General features: G+C 36.6%; 1 protein-coding gene across 5 annotated transcripts in view; it reads right to left on the bottom strand.

Moving 5' to 3' along the window:
* The window catches only part of col7a1l (collagen type VII alpha 1-like), a 99,393-nt gene that overhangs the window by 41,585 nt on the left and 41,372 nt on the right, over nt 1–16,436 (bottom strand). For all 5 annotated transcript variants that reach the window (XM_026922930.3, XM_034313198.2, XM_026922928.3 and 2 more), the window contains exons 38-56: nt 15,362–15,433; nt 15,017–15,076; nt 14,895–14,930; nt 14,769–14,813; nt 14,654–14,689; nt 13,456–13,500; nt 10,537–10,572; nt 8,443–8,478; nt 8,326–8,358; nt 6,143–6,214; nt 5,993–6,052; nt 5,875–5,910; nt 4,167–4,247; nt 3,780–3,815; nt 3,582–3,626; nt 2,481–2,552; nt 2,094–2,129; nt 632–661; nt 400–432 (exon numbers count right to left, since the gene is read on the bottom strand). In XM_026922930.3, the coding sequence (XP_026778731.3) occupies nt 400–432; nt 632–661; nt 2,094–2,129; nt 2,481–2,552; nt 3,582–3,626; nt 3,780–3,815; nt 4,167–4,247; nt 5,875–5,910; nt 5,993–6,052; nt 6,143–6,214; nt 8,326–8,358; nt 8,443–8,478; nt 10,537–10,572; nt 13,456–13,500; nt 14,654–14,689; nt 14,769–14,813; nt 14,895–14,930; nt 15,017–15,076; nt 15,362–15,433 (900 nt within the window). The remainder of the gene's footprint in view (nt 1–399; nt 433–631; nt 662–2,093; nt 2,130–2,480; nt 2,553–3,581; nt 3,627–3,779; nt 3,816–4,166; nt 4,248–5,874; nt 5,911–5,992; nt 6,053–6,142; nt 6,215–8,325; nt 8,359–8,442; nt 8,479–10,536; nt 10,573–13,455; nt 13,501–14,653; nt 14,690–14,768; nt 14,814–14,894; nt 14,931–15,016; nt 15,077–15,361; nt 15,434–16,436) is intronic.

The raw sequence follows: 16,436 nt of genomic DNA on the forward strand, positions 1-16,436 counted from the left end.
CCAGTGATAATATCTAATTCCACAATTTGATGAGTGCACAATTACAAACACACTAGTTACTCAGGGGTTAAGGCTCTGGGTTACTGATCAGAAGGTTGGGGGTTCAAGCCCCAGCACTGCACAAACTGCTACTATTGGGCCATTGAGCAATGCCTTTAACCCTATCTGCCCCACGGGCGCTACATCATGGCTGACCCCAGCTTGAATTTTTTAAGTTGAGCATGAATTGAAGAAGAGAATTTCACTGTGGTGTAATGTATATGTGACAAATAAAGGCTTCTTCTTTGTTTTCTTCTTCTTCGATTCATGTTCAACTTAAAAAAATTCAAGAAATCAAAAACAAACAGAATTGCTGTATAAAATCAAACATAATAAAATCGTGCATGACGTGCCCTGTACCTTGATGGTTCTGATGTTGTCTGAGATGGAGAACTATGAGGGAAGAAAAGCATTCGATAAGTATCCAAATGTTTGAACATATGCATAAACAGAACGAATGCAAAACGTATAGTAAAAGCTTGCACCAAACATGTGCTAAACAAACTGTAACGCTGTAACAATAATAAGCCTAAACAGGAAACATTTCTGACTGTATGACAATCTGATGGTTTGAAATAATATGAATTCTCACTTGATGATTTCCAGGTGGACCAGGTTTTCCCTCGAGAAAAAGCAAATATGAAAACAAGAATTATAATCAACACTTGCTGTACCTTCTACTTACAAACCACTATTAGCCATTCAGTATGAATCTCACATTTATTAGAATTATTAATCAAAATATTCTCTGTATGCATGCTGTTTTTATTGCGTGCGAGATTTAGAGACTTGACATAATTATACCACAGCGCTGTTGAATTCTCTAATTAGACTGGTCAAAAGGTGTTGATTAATTTTCTATAACAGCAGCTCTGACAATAGCGCAGCTGCAAATCACAGGGTTATTCGCAGTCACAAGTATAATTGCTGACACGGTGAAGTCTTCTGTAAGGAGACACTTATTTAACATTTATAGAACATAAATATTGTCTCTGGTCTCAGTGCTTTGTAACAGTCAGAGGTAAAGCTGTAGCTTTATGTTTTCTGACATGACATGGTCTTAAGGCCTTTTTTTCAGCTTCAAGAGAAACAAAAAAAGAGGCTGTCGAAGGAATGACTGTTTATAATAAGCTATAATAAGAAGTACATTGTTTTGTTGATGTTCCATGACCTATATGGATACAAAGTATGATGTTGTTCTTTAATATATTTTTAAAAATTGTAAATTGCTGTGGTACAAGAGGAATAAAACACTTTTTATTTAGGGATGTGCTGTTGAGGTGGTTACAGTAGCTCCGCTTCACATCAGGACGCATCACACCACCCTTAATGAACTTAACAGCATGCTTCAAAACTACACTGTTTGAAAAAACTGCTAAATCTAGAACCTTAATGGTTCAACCGAGGATTTTCCTTCCAGATAGGGTTCCATGTAGAACCCTTGTAGGATGCTAAGAGCCCTTGACTACCCAAATCACCCTTTATGATTAAAATAAGTGATAAGTTTATTAAAAGTAATGACTTCTCTAGCCAGAGTTAACTGAAACCCAGCTATAATTCCTTTCTGAATAATAATGGTGTTAAAATGATGTGTTTTTTTGGACAATAAAGTGAAGTATTTTCAGAACACAACAGACATGTCTGCTCTAATGGCCAAGTGGGTTTTTAAAGACCACTAGGATGTTTTGGTTCATAATTCGAAGAAACCATCCTTTCAGAATTGTGCCCTGAATTAGATCCAGCATTGGAGAGATATTCGAGGAGAAATTATCTGAGAATCTAACTCCTATTTATAGGAATTATATCCTGAGCTCTTTATTATATCATTAAAAAAATACAAAATAGGAGTGTTAAGAACTATGTTTAGTAGACATGCATGTGAATCTTATTGTAGCCGGATTGAAATTGATAAAAGGGGATTTTGTATGGGATGTGTTGTGTGCATGCTTTTCTAAATCTAACACCTGGTCTGGAAAAACAAAGAAACAACAAATGTGGCTCATAATGCAAAATAAAACACTTCTGATAAATAAAAATCATAATACAGAACATACTGGCTCGCCTTTCTCTCCTCTCGGACCTTCAGGACCCTGCGAAGGACAAACACATGATATTTCAACTACAAATGTGCAATTACACAATTACACTTCACACAAAATTACTTCTATTAAATACAATAAAATGATGCTGTAATAAATTTAATTCACTGGTATCATTAATAAATTGATACCAACCCTTTAAAGTCCATGGACCAGTCACATGGGCCAGACTTACATTCCTAACTCTATTATAATTACTCTATTATAATATAATCATATATAATAATATTTCTATAAGAATTATACTAGTAATTCATAGACGTTAATGAATAATATGCTTTAAGATGAACTGAATAATAAGCCAGGCCTTAAAAAGAGGTTAAAAAGACTGCAGCTGCTTACCGGAAGACCAATTTTCCCAGGGTCTCCTGTCTCACCAGGGCCTCCTGGTTGTCCAGGGAGACCGAGAGGGCCCTGAGGAATAGAAATTAATTAAATAAAGGGTTAAACACAAAAGGATATGTGCGACAGATGTATGTGCATTAACAGCACATCCCAAAGTCTTTCATTTCTCTTATACCACTGCACCTTGCCAACGCTAACAATCTTTCATTCATTTAAGTACAAAACATCATAATTTTTATCTGTTTATAGTTAAGTTTAATGTTGTATAACATCAACAAGACTGTCTTGAATTCCCCCTCTTGGCTCCCAGTGGAACAGTGTTGTGTTTTTATATTTAGTTCTTGTCATGTTTCGTGTACAGTATATAGACATGAGCGTTATGTTTTGATTTGCGTCTTGTCTCCACACCTGTCTTGTCATTATTTTTCTCCTTAGTGTTCTCATCTGGTTTCAGATACTTCCTTGATTAATTTGTGTATTTACACCCTTCTGTTTCTCTGTCTAGTCACAATGTTTTATCATGGTATACGTCAAACAATTTTCTGAGACGTGTTTTCCTGTGTTTTATTCATTTCCCTGATTATTTGTATTTCTAGTTTACCTCGCGGGTTTGATCTGTGCTTGTGTTGTCTTGATTACGATTATGCATTATCGCAGTTTGTTTCTGGCTGCCTGTGCATTGACATATGCTATGAGCTTTAATAATGAATTTATAATAATAATAAATAAGCATATTTATTTATAATAATAAGCCTAACGTTGAGTTCGCCTGATTCATTTCATCAGCGCATGTTATAGAGACCATTTATTTTCCTGTTATCACTTATGTTATAGCAGCTCTAAACAGTCGTTCCCTCACCAGCCTCTCTTTTTTTCTCTCTCTTAAAATTAATGAAAAAATATTGAGTTTGTCATGTTACTGAGAAAACACAAAGTGCAAACTCCTCTGTCCAGACGACTTTCATAAACCTTCAGAACTGAGAATTTCAACAGTGCTGTGGTATAAGGGGGTTTAATATTAAATGTTTCATTCTTAGAGGCTTTGTCTCATTTGTAAGAATGAAGAATGATATGCTACAGGACGGTATGTGACATTACCCTGATGCCTTTCTCTCCTGGCTGCCCTGGAGAACCATGCTCTCCCTGTGGAAAAATAACCCACCACCATGAGTCAGGTATAAGAATGAGTCAGGTACATCGATGTGATATACATGTGCATGAGTAACTATATATTTTTATATGCATTAGTGTGTGTATTTGGTGTTTGTGTTCTTGTATAAGTAAGTTTTCTCTCACCTTATATCCAGGGACTCCTTTTGAGCCAGGCAAACCCTGAAAGAATTTTTACAGTTTTTCAGCAAATTTGATTCCTATCTGATTAACATTCTAACACATTTCACTGTTGCCAGGTCTGTCTGAGGCCTGAATCATTATACTTTACTAAACACCTTGGGAGATTTTTTCAAGGTCTGGAATTTACGTGTCTCTAATCAGACACCAATCTTGGAGCAAGACGTGCCCCTTTTTATAAATCACAACAGGCAGGATTAGAGAAAATGAAAGTACATTTTAACCTGATTGGCAAAATTCAAATAAATTCAGGGTGAAACTATTTAAATATAGTCAGCAGCCAAGAAGGCACTACACACAAGCACACACACACCTCTTCCATGGTTTACTTACATCTTTACCTCTTAGTCCAGGAGGTCCTGGGTTTCCTGAGAGACCCATGTTACCCTTTTCTCCTTTAGAGCCATCGTTGCCCTAAGGAAATAGACAGCCATTTGAGGTGCAAACAATTACTTGTTCAATATGAGACTATTTATAATATACTTCTATCAGTCCCCTGGCTTGGAATGATCAAACTAATTTTAAAAACTTATATGATAAACAAAACACTATGACCCTGATTTACTAAGGCCCTGAATAAAGAGGCTAAATGGAGTGTGTAATCGACTAAATTGTTTGTGTGTACTTAGTGGGCATGTTGTGTGTAAGTGATAATTGAATAATTATTCAGTCAGGGGCAAAGTATTTAAATGCAGCGTATTTAAATGAATGTGCTAATTGTTCTCATACACTGTGATGAGTTGGGATCTTAAAGAGACTCCTGTAAGAGTAAAATGGGAACCTGACACATGTATGCATAAATTTGAGTGAAGTATAACGCACGTTGAAGGTAGTGGGAGTGTTGAGAATGTGTTCAAAATATGATATGAATACAAAATACCAGAGCATGTGTTTTGTTTACAAGGTAAAGATACAACTTTTCACAAGCTCTTTAAACAATGCTGGCACCGGACTTGCAAACGACACAACTTTACTTCGGTAGTAATAAGAAATAAATGTAGCTGCAAGCAGTAATTAAGGGGGCCAAGCACTTTTTGGCCAAACTTCTTAGTGATAGAAGAACCCCCCCAAGTTGATAAACATGTGTAAGAAGTTTGGTATGCCCACATTTACTGTTTGGCAACTTCAACATCAAATTTGTCTGCACATTATAGATGAAACATCCCGGCTATCTTAAATCTGAGACACAAGTTTTGTTCTGGATGGTCTCACGATGCTGTGATTAAAATTTTGCAATGATTGGACAAAAGTTGTAGGAGAATAAGCCAAAACACCCTAACAGTTTTTGTTAAATTTCAACATAGCCCATTTCTTGTTTGGCAAATCACATGAAGAGCACTCATCACCTTCAAGGGAATCAAAAGAAAGAAGAATGATTTGATGTTGAGCAGTTCAAAACTTATGAGTAGTTTTACGAATTTGTGAATTATAGTGCCTCTTATAAGTGAATTTACAGAAACATTCCTGAAGTCCCTTAGGACGTGTTCATTTACTTACCTACAAAGATTGGTCTAAATACGTCACACCATTAAGAAGAATTGTCCTCACTTCCTGTTTGGCAACTTTGCATCAAATTCATTTGTGTATGAATTATGGACAAACTGTCCAGCATATCATAAATCTGAGAAACAAGATTCGTTCTTTTTTTTCGGTTACTCTCATGAAAATTTGATGACGATTGGACAACATTTATAGGAGAAGAAGTGGAAAACTGTTTTTAAAAAAGCTAAAATGGTGGAAAATTCAATATGGTGGACAATTAACATCATGGGATAAACATCACTGAACATGGTGCTTGGCCCCCTAATTTTGAGAAACTACATTATTTTGCGATAATGAGAAAAATTTAAAGGATTATGCAAATGTACTATTTTAATGCTTGTCTGGAGTAATTTGCTCACAGAATCTCTCAAGTGATTTTCATGTTTGACGTTCAGTAAATCAGGGCGAATGAGTCTACACACTTGGCCAGGTTTAGCAGCTGAAAAAAATAGTTAAATGTTGTCATCTGTAACATGACGGGTAAGAAATCTTTATTTACCTTAGGTCCAGGTTTCCCTGATAATCCAACATTACCCTGTGCACAAATACACAAAGTTATTTCTATACCAGTTCAGTCTGCTGATTTAGCTTACAGGTTATTTCTTAATGACACTCACCCTCTCACCACTCTCACCCTTAGGACCCGGCTGTCCAGGAATCCCGAAGCCAGGACTGCCCTTTAAAGACCACAGAAACAATAAGTCAATACACAAGGTCGAAGCATTCCTCAATAAAGCAATCAGCTGTGTACACAAACACGGTTTTACCTTTTCACCTTTGTCTCCTTGGACACCTTTAATTCCCTGAAGCCCAGGAGGTCCCACTGGGCCGATATCCCCCTGTAAGACGGGGACAAAACTTAATCTGTAATTTATTGATGTTACAAAAAGTGCTGCAATGGCATCACTATCAGCCAACACAGGAACGCCACACAAACGCTTAACACAGAAAGTTGGCTGTGGTCAAGTCCTGTAGCTAAACCCCTGAGTGTGAAGTTAAGTAGAAAGGAAAACACTTTAACACTCTTCTCTGCTCTCCACGGAAAAAAATGCATTACAATGCATTACATGGGTGAGCAATATGACTAAATATGATCACATCACGATACTTGAAGACATTTCTATGATACACGATATGTTATTTAACTCAAAAAGCAGCCAATAAAACAGTAGTGATATCTGTGATAATCGAGTTATACTTTTATTTAACGTCTACAGAAATAAATTATTGAACACTGAAAAGGAGGGAAAATAAAAAAAGTGAAAATTAATTCTGTACTTTTTTTTTCACCCCTGTAAAGATTCTGTATAAAAATTTACTGTCTAATAACTGTTACAGAATATTGATGATACCTGTGGTATTAAAAAAAATGTGTATTGTGACAACTTATCACAATATTGGTATAATATCATCATATTGCCCAGCCCCTGTGCACTATTTGGGACGCAGCCATTTTAGTGTTGTCCGAATTCACAGTGAACAAATTATATTGCAAGGATAATGCACGATATTATTACCCACAGTGCACTGTAAACCCAGAATACAACCAATGCACAGTACTTCTCGCAATGTCTCACAAAGTCTCACAATACATAGAGATCTCTTTTTAGCACGCAATTTACTTGTCAGGATGGATACCAGAGCACCCGACTTTGTATACAAATATAAATTCAAAAGCCAACATGTACTTTTAATACATCACTTTTAATGCTAATGTGTTTCTGTGGTTTCAGGTTGCTCTGCAATTTGGACCATTCGGATAGTTTATCTAATAGTTGGTTACGCTAATGTGTTTCCGGAGCGTTCACTACACACAGTGCTGTCTGAATTCAGTCCTCCGTGTCTCTAAATAGTGCTCTATATATAACAGTTTATATAGTAAACAACTGAACGAGTGAGTGAGAGAGTAATTTCAGACACACTGGCAGACATGACACATACAGAGAGAGCTGTGTTTTTATAAATGGAGTGGCTCTGCCTTTTCTCTTTTCTTATTCTTTTAAGAGCACATTTAGAGGCACAATAATAAGAGGAGTTAAAAATAACTTAATAAATATTTCTGTAATCTATAGAGGCAGTTACAACTACTGGCTTTGTGTTAACTGTGCTGTATAATTGCATATTTTAACTGTATCCTAAAAAGTATTGCCAGATTTAAAAAAAAAAAAGTATAATATGTATTACTGAGGAAGATATTTGTGAAATCTGCAGTGATGTATGGCTGCGACTAAAACAGGAAATAGACATCATGTACAGAAATCTAATGCAGAATTACTGTACATTTCCTTCTTAGGCCAAACCGTGATCGGAATTGCTGTGTGTGAAAAACACATAAGTGTATTTGTAAATGTAATAACAGTGGGACACAAATGGCACCAGAAGCATGAATCAACAGTGTTATATTACCGGTATAGCGCTCTTACTCATCGCATCATTACTGGCAGTGTTGCTACATTACTGTCAGGCTCCTTCATGCTCTGAGTGTACAACACGTCAAATCAAACTTTTAATGAACATCACAAATCACACACTTGAATGCTGCAGCGAATTGAGACTTCAGTCTAAACTCTGTATGGAGGGTAATTGCTGCCTTTGTTGAGAGTCACGTTCCTCGACAAGTAGACCTCTGGGAGACTTTAGTTTCACACGAATATCCTCTTCACTAATTAACAGTGTATGAATCATCACAGAGACGGCCATATTGCTTGCTTTTATCAATGTAGATGAAGGCATCCCACAGGAAAAAAAAAAAGGAACTGCCAGATTTGGTTAAGTTCAAGCGAAAGCAAGCGCAGTGTGCGTGGGAGCCTCCTACAGATGGCCTACCTTTACTTCAGAAGCTTTACCGTCTGCTGAGGAGTTGTATCTCAGTCGAATTCAGTATTAGGATTGTAAATAACACATCTGATATTATTTATAACAATATTTACTTGAACAATATCATCCTTACCCTTGCGCCCTTTTTCCCAGATGGTCCAAGTATCTGTGCAAGAAAGGAAGACTGAGTATCTGCTGGTGTGAAAAATCTGTGTTATATGAGTGACTGAAGTGATTTTATAATGTTTACGCCTTTAGCTGGGTCTCCTGGTGCTCCGCGCTGTCCCTGTGAAACAGAATGAACTCTTAATACTTCTGCCATATTTGGAATATACTCATATACCTCATACATGTGGGACTGGGAAAACTGTGGTTACATTAGCTCAAAAATTTAAATACTACACTCAGATAGAAGAGAAACATCCAGCCAATATTAGCCTGATGGCCCAATTTCACTTCTTATCAACATACCATGCAGCTAATTTGAGAAAAGTAACATCAGGTGTTTTTCAGAGGTGGACAAATGATTGGCTCGTCCATTGGGCAAGTAAAAGATCTAGTATGCTGCCCAGTTCCAGGTTTTGGTTGGCCGTAAACTAACTAGGCTAAAAAGCTGTAGCTAATGTTATATAATAGCGCATGTCAGGCTAGTTAGCTACTTAAGAGCATTAACACAAACTAACAGAAACAAACAAGTATATAATTATTAATACGTGTCTAAAGTAGCACAACAAAATGTCAGCAAATCATCAGCCAAAGATATAGCTATGAGCTGTGGTGTTCTGTCCTATGTTAAAGATATTATTATTATTATCTTGCTAGTGTTTTTATTTTCTCTCAAGATGTCTGACCATGAGGTGACTGTGTTTGCTAGCTAGATATAGAAATCGTTATACTGTTAGCCAGCCAGTTCAGATGATGTGTGTAGTGCTGCAGGTGGTGGGATTCAGCAGCATGAAATCAAGTTACAGCTTCAAGGTGCATCATAGTACCACGGATCGGTTAAGTTTAAATGCGTATATCAGATGAAACCATTTGTTTTTGCGAAAGTCAGTAAGGAGTTGGGATTATTTTCTTGTCCATCGGGCAGCTATAATTATAAAAATAGCCTGGAAACATAGTCCAGGCTATTGATTTGTCTATCTCTGTACCTTCTAACACATACTAAGATCAAAATTATAGTGACTGAAATACTCAAGGATTAATGGAGAGACCACATGATCAAAAAACAATGTTGTAAATACGTGTTATTAATCAGCAAAGATGCATGTTACTTCACATCACTGAGATGTAAATTACAGACAATGGGCCTCAATTATCAATCTTTATTAAAGTTGTGTGTAAAAGTTTGAGTACAGTAAACCAAACTAAAATTTTCAAACGTTTTGGAAACACTGATACTCCCGACACACACAGCTCATTTGCATGTAGTGACGCCCACAATACTCCATAAATGGTCAAGTGCACAGAGAGCTGGGAGCATGAAATAAATGATCATGGTAAAGTCTGAAAAATGGAAGTGGAAGCTATTCTGACTCACTTCTATGGCAATAAAAATATTTAATAATACATAATATTAATAGAAATAAGTGAGCGCTAAACTTCCATTAGCTGAGATGTTTGTTTACGGCTTACGGCTCTGCGCGGACAGACCGGCCTGCCCTCCGTTTATACACCGCCATTTCTTTTGTCATAATTGTATGATTCATTTTATTTGTCTTAATTTATGCATTTGTGTTGGCTTGCTTTCTTTATTTTTTTTTAATATTCTTTAATTAATGCCACTAATATTGATATATTGACTGATGTAATGAACTAGTATGAGGATATTTTTTTTTTTATAGAGACTCTGAAGCTCTAATATAAGTCGCTCTGGATTAGGGCGTCTGCTACACGCTGTAAACGCAATAAAAATAAACAATTTAAACTTGACAGTATATTCCAGCTATATAAATCCACAAATCCATGCAAATGATATGATTTGAAGTTGATGTTATTGATCTTATGCATAAATTTACACACTCAGGAGCACAAGCGGCATACATACGTTTTTCCAAATTTATGGAATTTTCATGAATATCATATTTCCTGTATAAATGATTTACAAATACATTCATTCACATCCAGTTTGATAGATGAGGCCCATTGTGTTGATGTTTGTGTGCTATCTGGCTAAGGAGTTTGGGCAAAAGACTGCAATATTTTTCCTGTGCAAAGATGTCATATGCTCATATACATTAACTCTTTTACTCACAAAAAAAAACCAAAAACACACACGGTTGTCAAAAAAAGGTTTTTTTTTTTTTTTTTTTTTTTTTTTTAAAGAACAAAATTTGACATTCACCTCCTCACCCTTTGGTCCAACAGCTCCAGGCAGGCCCTAGTATTAGAACAAACAGAATGCATGATCTCTTAAACATGATTAGTATTCACTGACTGTAAATGGCTTCAGGTGCTTTTAGGCTTAATGTAATGCAGATTCAACTTTTCTCCTTCTTCTCTCCTACACCAAAGCCTCCTCCTAGCTCAGAAGTTCTGGGTGTGTAATTATTAATGCAAGACACGACAGCTAACCAATCCAGTCACACATGTAGTAAAAGTCAGTCAAGTTTCATATTAAACTTACTCAAAGTTGATTTATAGCGGTGATTTCCATCAGCAGAGTTATAATGGAAAGATAAATAATTTATCATGACAATCAAGGATACTGAACCACCTCTTCGATTTATTTATTTTTTTTTATCAGGGTGAAGCCTCATCCAGGAATGAGAATCATTTCAATTAATGCAGATCCAGTGCAGATTGTGTAGTGCTCAAGCGCAGGGTTAAATCTATTGCTGACCAGAGAGAGAGAGAGAGAGAGAGAGAGAGAGAGAGAGAGAGAGAGGGGTATGGAGCAAAGTCTTTCCCCTCACTAATCATCTTCTTTAATTTCCCCAGGGTGCCCCAACCCATTCTCTCCTAATAGCATGCTGTATAACTGAAATAGCATCAGAGGAGCAGACCTACTATAGAGATGATTGCAGAGGAAACAAAAGAATTAAAAAAGGACATTATTGGGTGTCAGAGATGTATCCTTAACCATCTCTTAGCACATTTTTGTCACTGGGAAGAGTGGAAGTAGTTTGTGGGCAAATAATTTACTTGTACTTGTTGCAGAATATTTGTCGACTTTTCAGGTTAGTGTATGTTGGGGTCTTGGCAATCTGAGACGCTGACTTAAGTTTCTGCACCCACCATTCACTTTCACCAAATATAATCTTATAAATTATAAATCAGATTTTGTGGGCAACTCTTCCTACCTTTACATATCTAACTAACTAAAAACCAGATCTGTTAAGAAGGTTCTGGAAAAAAGATATGCACTCTCCACCTCATGTACAGTCAAAAAAAAAAAAAAGTCACTTCTGTTGATGGAAGACAAACCTAATAGCGGAATTTGGATGTACAATTTTGTGTATCGTGTATCATGTTTTATAACCTAATACATTTTAAACCATGTGTACTGCTAAATTTTTGCAACGGGTAGCTATGCTAATGTTTACTAGTCAGTAGCTAGCATGCTAGCTAAGCAGCCAACCATAGAGTTTGGTCATTTATAGTTAGATAGTTAAGTTAGACAGATCGATTCATATGACAAAACTTTTATGTTGTCGCAGTAGTCAAAAATGGTTGTTTAAGTTAACACAGATAAACGTCAGCTAATTTGTAAATTACATGGTATAAAGTTATATCAGTTTTATTCATAGTTCTTTGAAAGGATCTCAAGGCACTAAATCCAGACTCTCATGATTTTTTTTTAAATCCAACATTGCAGTTTTGCACTATGCTTTTTACGTTTGTCTAGAGAGAGAGAGGTTGAGACATTAGTATTGGACGCAATATTTGCATAACTATCATGACAACACTGTATAAGACAGTTTTCTGCAGTATCTGAATGCTGAGCAGCTTTTACCATTTTCCCATTTCTGGCAGAGCGTACATGTGACCTCACTGAGGCAGACAGTGCATGTTTGCAGTGAGACTCTATTGGATCTCTCTCTTTAATCTTCTACCTGCTGTTTGGGAATAGTGCGGTGAGCAGAAGTGGACCACACTGTTGTGGGAAAGTGGATTTGACCCAACCACAGACAACAAGAAGTCATTCCAGTTTAGTTTAGAGAGCTGATATAAGAGGCTTCTTGATGATTCCTTGTCTTTGGAGCATGTTATCATCCTCTCCATTCGAATACATAACCAGATTAAAGAGAGAGAGATCCTCTGAAGCTAGAGTTCATCAGCCTGTGAATGACAAGGTAGATGCGGAGGTAGTTTACGGTGTGCCTCTGTGACATGTTTCAAATTTAAAATCTGTACTTCAAAATAATATGTCTGTTTCACTAAAGCCTCACTCGAGTGAGACTCACCCTGGGGTCAGGTTTCACATTGTACTTGGGACTGTGCTTTGTGTTACACCATCACATTCCTGGTATTATCCACTGTCTATAAACAAAACAGCAGCTATGGAACGATACCTGATGATGCCTTAAGACAGTCCATTATGCATTCTGGTATCATAGAGATTTTTGTTCTCAGGCTCCTGCTGCTATATTGACTATGGAGAGCTTGAAAAGATTATGCTTAAAGATTCACTTTAGTAAGAGTGGAGTCCATATCTGTGCTAACTTAGACCCAAATTTTTACAGCCTTGTTAGCATCCAGGAAGTAGAAGTGGAAACCTCAGTAAGCTTCAAAAACAGAGAGTGTTTATTCATGGCTTTTGGACTGCTGCAGTAAATTCCCTGCCTTTGTTCTCGTTATATGTCGTCATGGTGATCCTACACTGATGCTTTACATCTAATAAAAATATCTTTGAACAAATTGTAAAGTTTAACATAAATTCTTCCCAAGGTTTCATCCTTGGCCAGGACGGTGTACACATGAGGAATATAAGGTTCAAGTCTTGATGGAGTCCCAACCCAAACACCATGCAGGATGCTATGTGAGCACTCAACATGACTCTACTTGCTTATGTTAGCAAATATGGCTGATCCTTTAGTGCGAATAGAAGAACGGCTCATTGCTGCGTAGGTGTTAAGCCAGACTGACCATAACTGAAGGTACTGAAGGAAAGCAGGAGAAGAGGTGTTAATGTAAACAGTGGTTTCTTTCTTGTTGCAGTTGCACTCTTTCCTATCAAAAGTGTATTTTCACCAATAAATATGTACATGATTAAAAGTTCTGCCAGGAGAGAAGAGGAATAATAGGTAAAGCATTCACTTACTGCTAATCCCTGAGGTCCCATAGGCCCTATATCTCCACGATCACCCTGTGGCAGAATGCGAATTTAAGTTAAAAATCAATCATTTACACAATAAATAAGCTTTTCAGATTCTCAGTGGAGGTCACTGGCAGAAATCAAAGATCTATTCTTGCATTTATTTAATTTAGTTATTTAAGAAAGTGTTCATTTATTACAGTTGCATTAGCGCTTTAGTGTCTCACTACATTCTACTATCTTGCGATATGTAACCTTATTGTCAAGACTTTATCCTGATTTGTAGCTAAGCGCTGAACTACTATCCTACAGGGCGTCCCAGAAGTAACAGCACATTCAGAGATTTTACAGTAAGCAAGAAAAATATATTACTAATGTACAGAACATAACATTTAAACACGAAACAAGAGTAACAAGAGTAAAAACATCCAAAAAACATCTAATTATTTGAAATAATAATACATTCACGTTATTGTGGTTACTGATTATTCTTTGGGATAATGTTCTTATTCAATGTCCATTAGACAGTAATGACAATAAAGACCTCAGTGAGGAATAAAGCACAGCTGTTAAAGGAAAATAATCCAATTTTTAATTCATTAACAAAAGACATATCAAGCTTTTTAACCATTTATAGCTACGTTTAATGTTATGAAATGAAATGCTCACGAGACAAGTTTAGTTTCTGTTATCACTTAGCAGCTATAAACAGGTTTTCCCTCACCAGTCACTTTATTTTTCTCTCTCTTGAAGTTAAATAGACAAAAAAATGTAGTTTGTCACGTTACCAAGAAACCAGAAAAAACACAAAATCCTCTGTCTTGAAGAATTTCCCATGGATTATTGACTGTTACAAAGCTCTGGCACTGGAGACTCCTTACATAAATGTTAAATAAATGAGTATAAAATGAGAATACATTTTTCTTTCTTAAATAACAATATGTTTTTAAAAAATCCATTAGACGTTATTTGTTTGATTATGTTGAGTATCCACTACACAAGTCTCTGCGTTAGCTGTTACTATAGAAACAATAACATATTAGTAACGAGCGCATTAACGTAAACCTGTAATTCAACAATGCTGTGGTTTAAGCAGGAACACACAGGATATTTCAGCAAATCTTTAAGATCTTTCGGCAGAAGAAACTGACATTTATATGAGGTGAATATAACTGTTTGATTTAAAGATGTGTTCGTATATTACCTTGTCTCCTTGCTCCCCTTTCAAACCTCTTTTTCCCTAAACACAGACAAAAGAAATCTGTAAGAAAACATACACGCAAGCTGCTAATTTAGGACAAAATGGTTCCTGCACATACCCTGAGGCCACTCGGTCCTGTCATTCCTTGAAGTCCTTGCTCACCCTGTGAACATGCCAAACTTTTCAAAGTATTGTTGAATCAACCACATAATATTTGGCACTGATTTGATGGTTACAAGTTTACCTTTGGTCCAACTGGCCCTGGGAGCCCCATATTTCCCTGAAACCAGCAGAAAAGAAGTCTCAAAGCAACATTACATCACATATCAGCATTATGTGTTTACCTGAAATGATTGTAATACAAACCTTTTCTCCAGGAGAACCCTGGAGACCTTGAACACCAGGAATTCCAACTCCATTTTCTCCCTACATAACAGCCAAGAACGATCACGTAAACCTGAGCTCTCCTTTAGCCAGACAATCCCAGAATTAAAACCCTGCATTATCATGTCTAAGTGCCAACTCTGATGTGAAATACGGTGTTGGTCTGAGAAGAAGATAATGAACTGTTTCACAATGGATCAGTGAGGTGGAAGCGGGAAAAGTACTTGTTAACATGAGTTTTATATAACTGTAAGAAGTATTTTAGGATTGATCTCGCTTGTCATTTGAACTGTAACATCACATCTATTCTACACTATTTGTACTTACTTTTTCACCTTTCTGTCCAGCAAGTCCAGGATTTCCATCCACTCCTATTGGTCCAGGTAAGCCTGCTTGACCCTTGTCCCCCCAAAAAAAACTCAGTGATACAAAGAATATAAAATTCAAATATAAAAATATTTTCATGCTTTTTGTTTTTAACTGAATGTAACTGTTTTGATTTTACAATCTCTTTACACGTTTACACGCTAGGCTTGAACAGCAAACACAGAACATCTGCCACATAAGGACTATATAACGATAATTCACATTCGTTTACATTGCGAAGTCTTGCCACCATGTCAGTGTAAGTTCTGAGTCTTATTTCTAGTCATTGCTTGACCCCTGACTTGTCATTCGACTACTCTGTTGGATTTTCTCTTCGTGTCAGTGTTTCGCTTTGGTCATGAGTCACGGCTGTGATTTTGGATTGTGAACTTGATATTGTTAATAAACCCGGATGGAGCTTCCAACTTCTTGAGCCTCAGAGCCTCAGCACTTACTGTATGTTATAGCAGCTATAAACACTCGTTCCCTCACCAGCCTCTCTTTTTGTCTCTCTTAAAGTTATAAGACAAAAAAATGTAAACAAATGTAGCTTGTTATCGAGAAACTGCAAAGTGTACACTCGGCTGTCCTGAAGCTGAACTTCGCATTGTCTGAAAACTTTACCCACAAAGCACTGCCACTGGAGACTATTTTCATAAATGTTAAATAAGTGTCTCTTTACAGAAAATGTCACCATATCAGTAATAATAATTAGACACTTTTTCTAAATCTGTTTACACGGCCCTGTGAATAAGTTGTTACTCTAGAAACGATAACGTATTAGAATGAGTGTGTTAATAGAAACTTTTGATTTGTCTTGCAGCCAGAACTGTCAAAGCCTATAGAAAATTAATCAACCCATTCTGACCAATCAGAATAAACAATTCCACAGTGCTGTGGTAAAAAACAGCAGTTAATGTACTGGTACAACATGGTGCACTAAATACACTATGTGGTCAAAAGTATCACACTCATTTGTGGTTCTTCCACAAACACCGACTGAACCCCAGACCTCCTCACCCATCATCAGCGCCTG

Source organism: Pangasianodon hypophthalmus, chromosome 18 (genome assembly GCF_027358585.1).
Source record: "Pangasianodon hypophthalmus isolate fPanHyp1 chromosome 18, fPanHyp1.pri, whole genome shotgun sequence".
In the NCBI taxonomy this organism is placed as follows: domain Eukaryota; kingdom Metazoa; phylum Chordata; class Actinopteri; order Siluriformes; family Pangasiidae; genus Pangasianodon; species Pangasianodon hypophthalmus.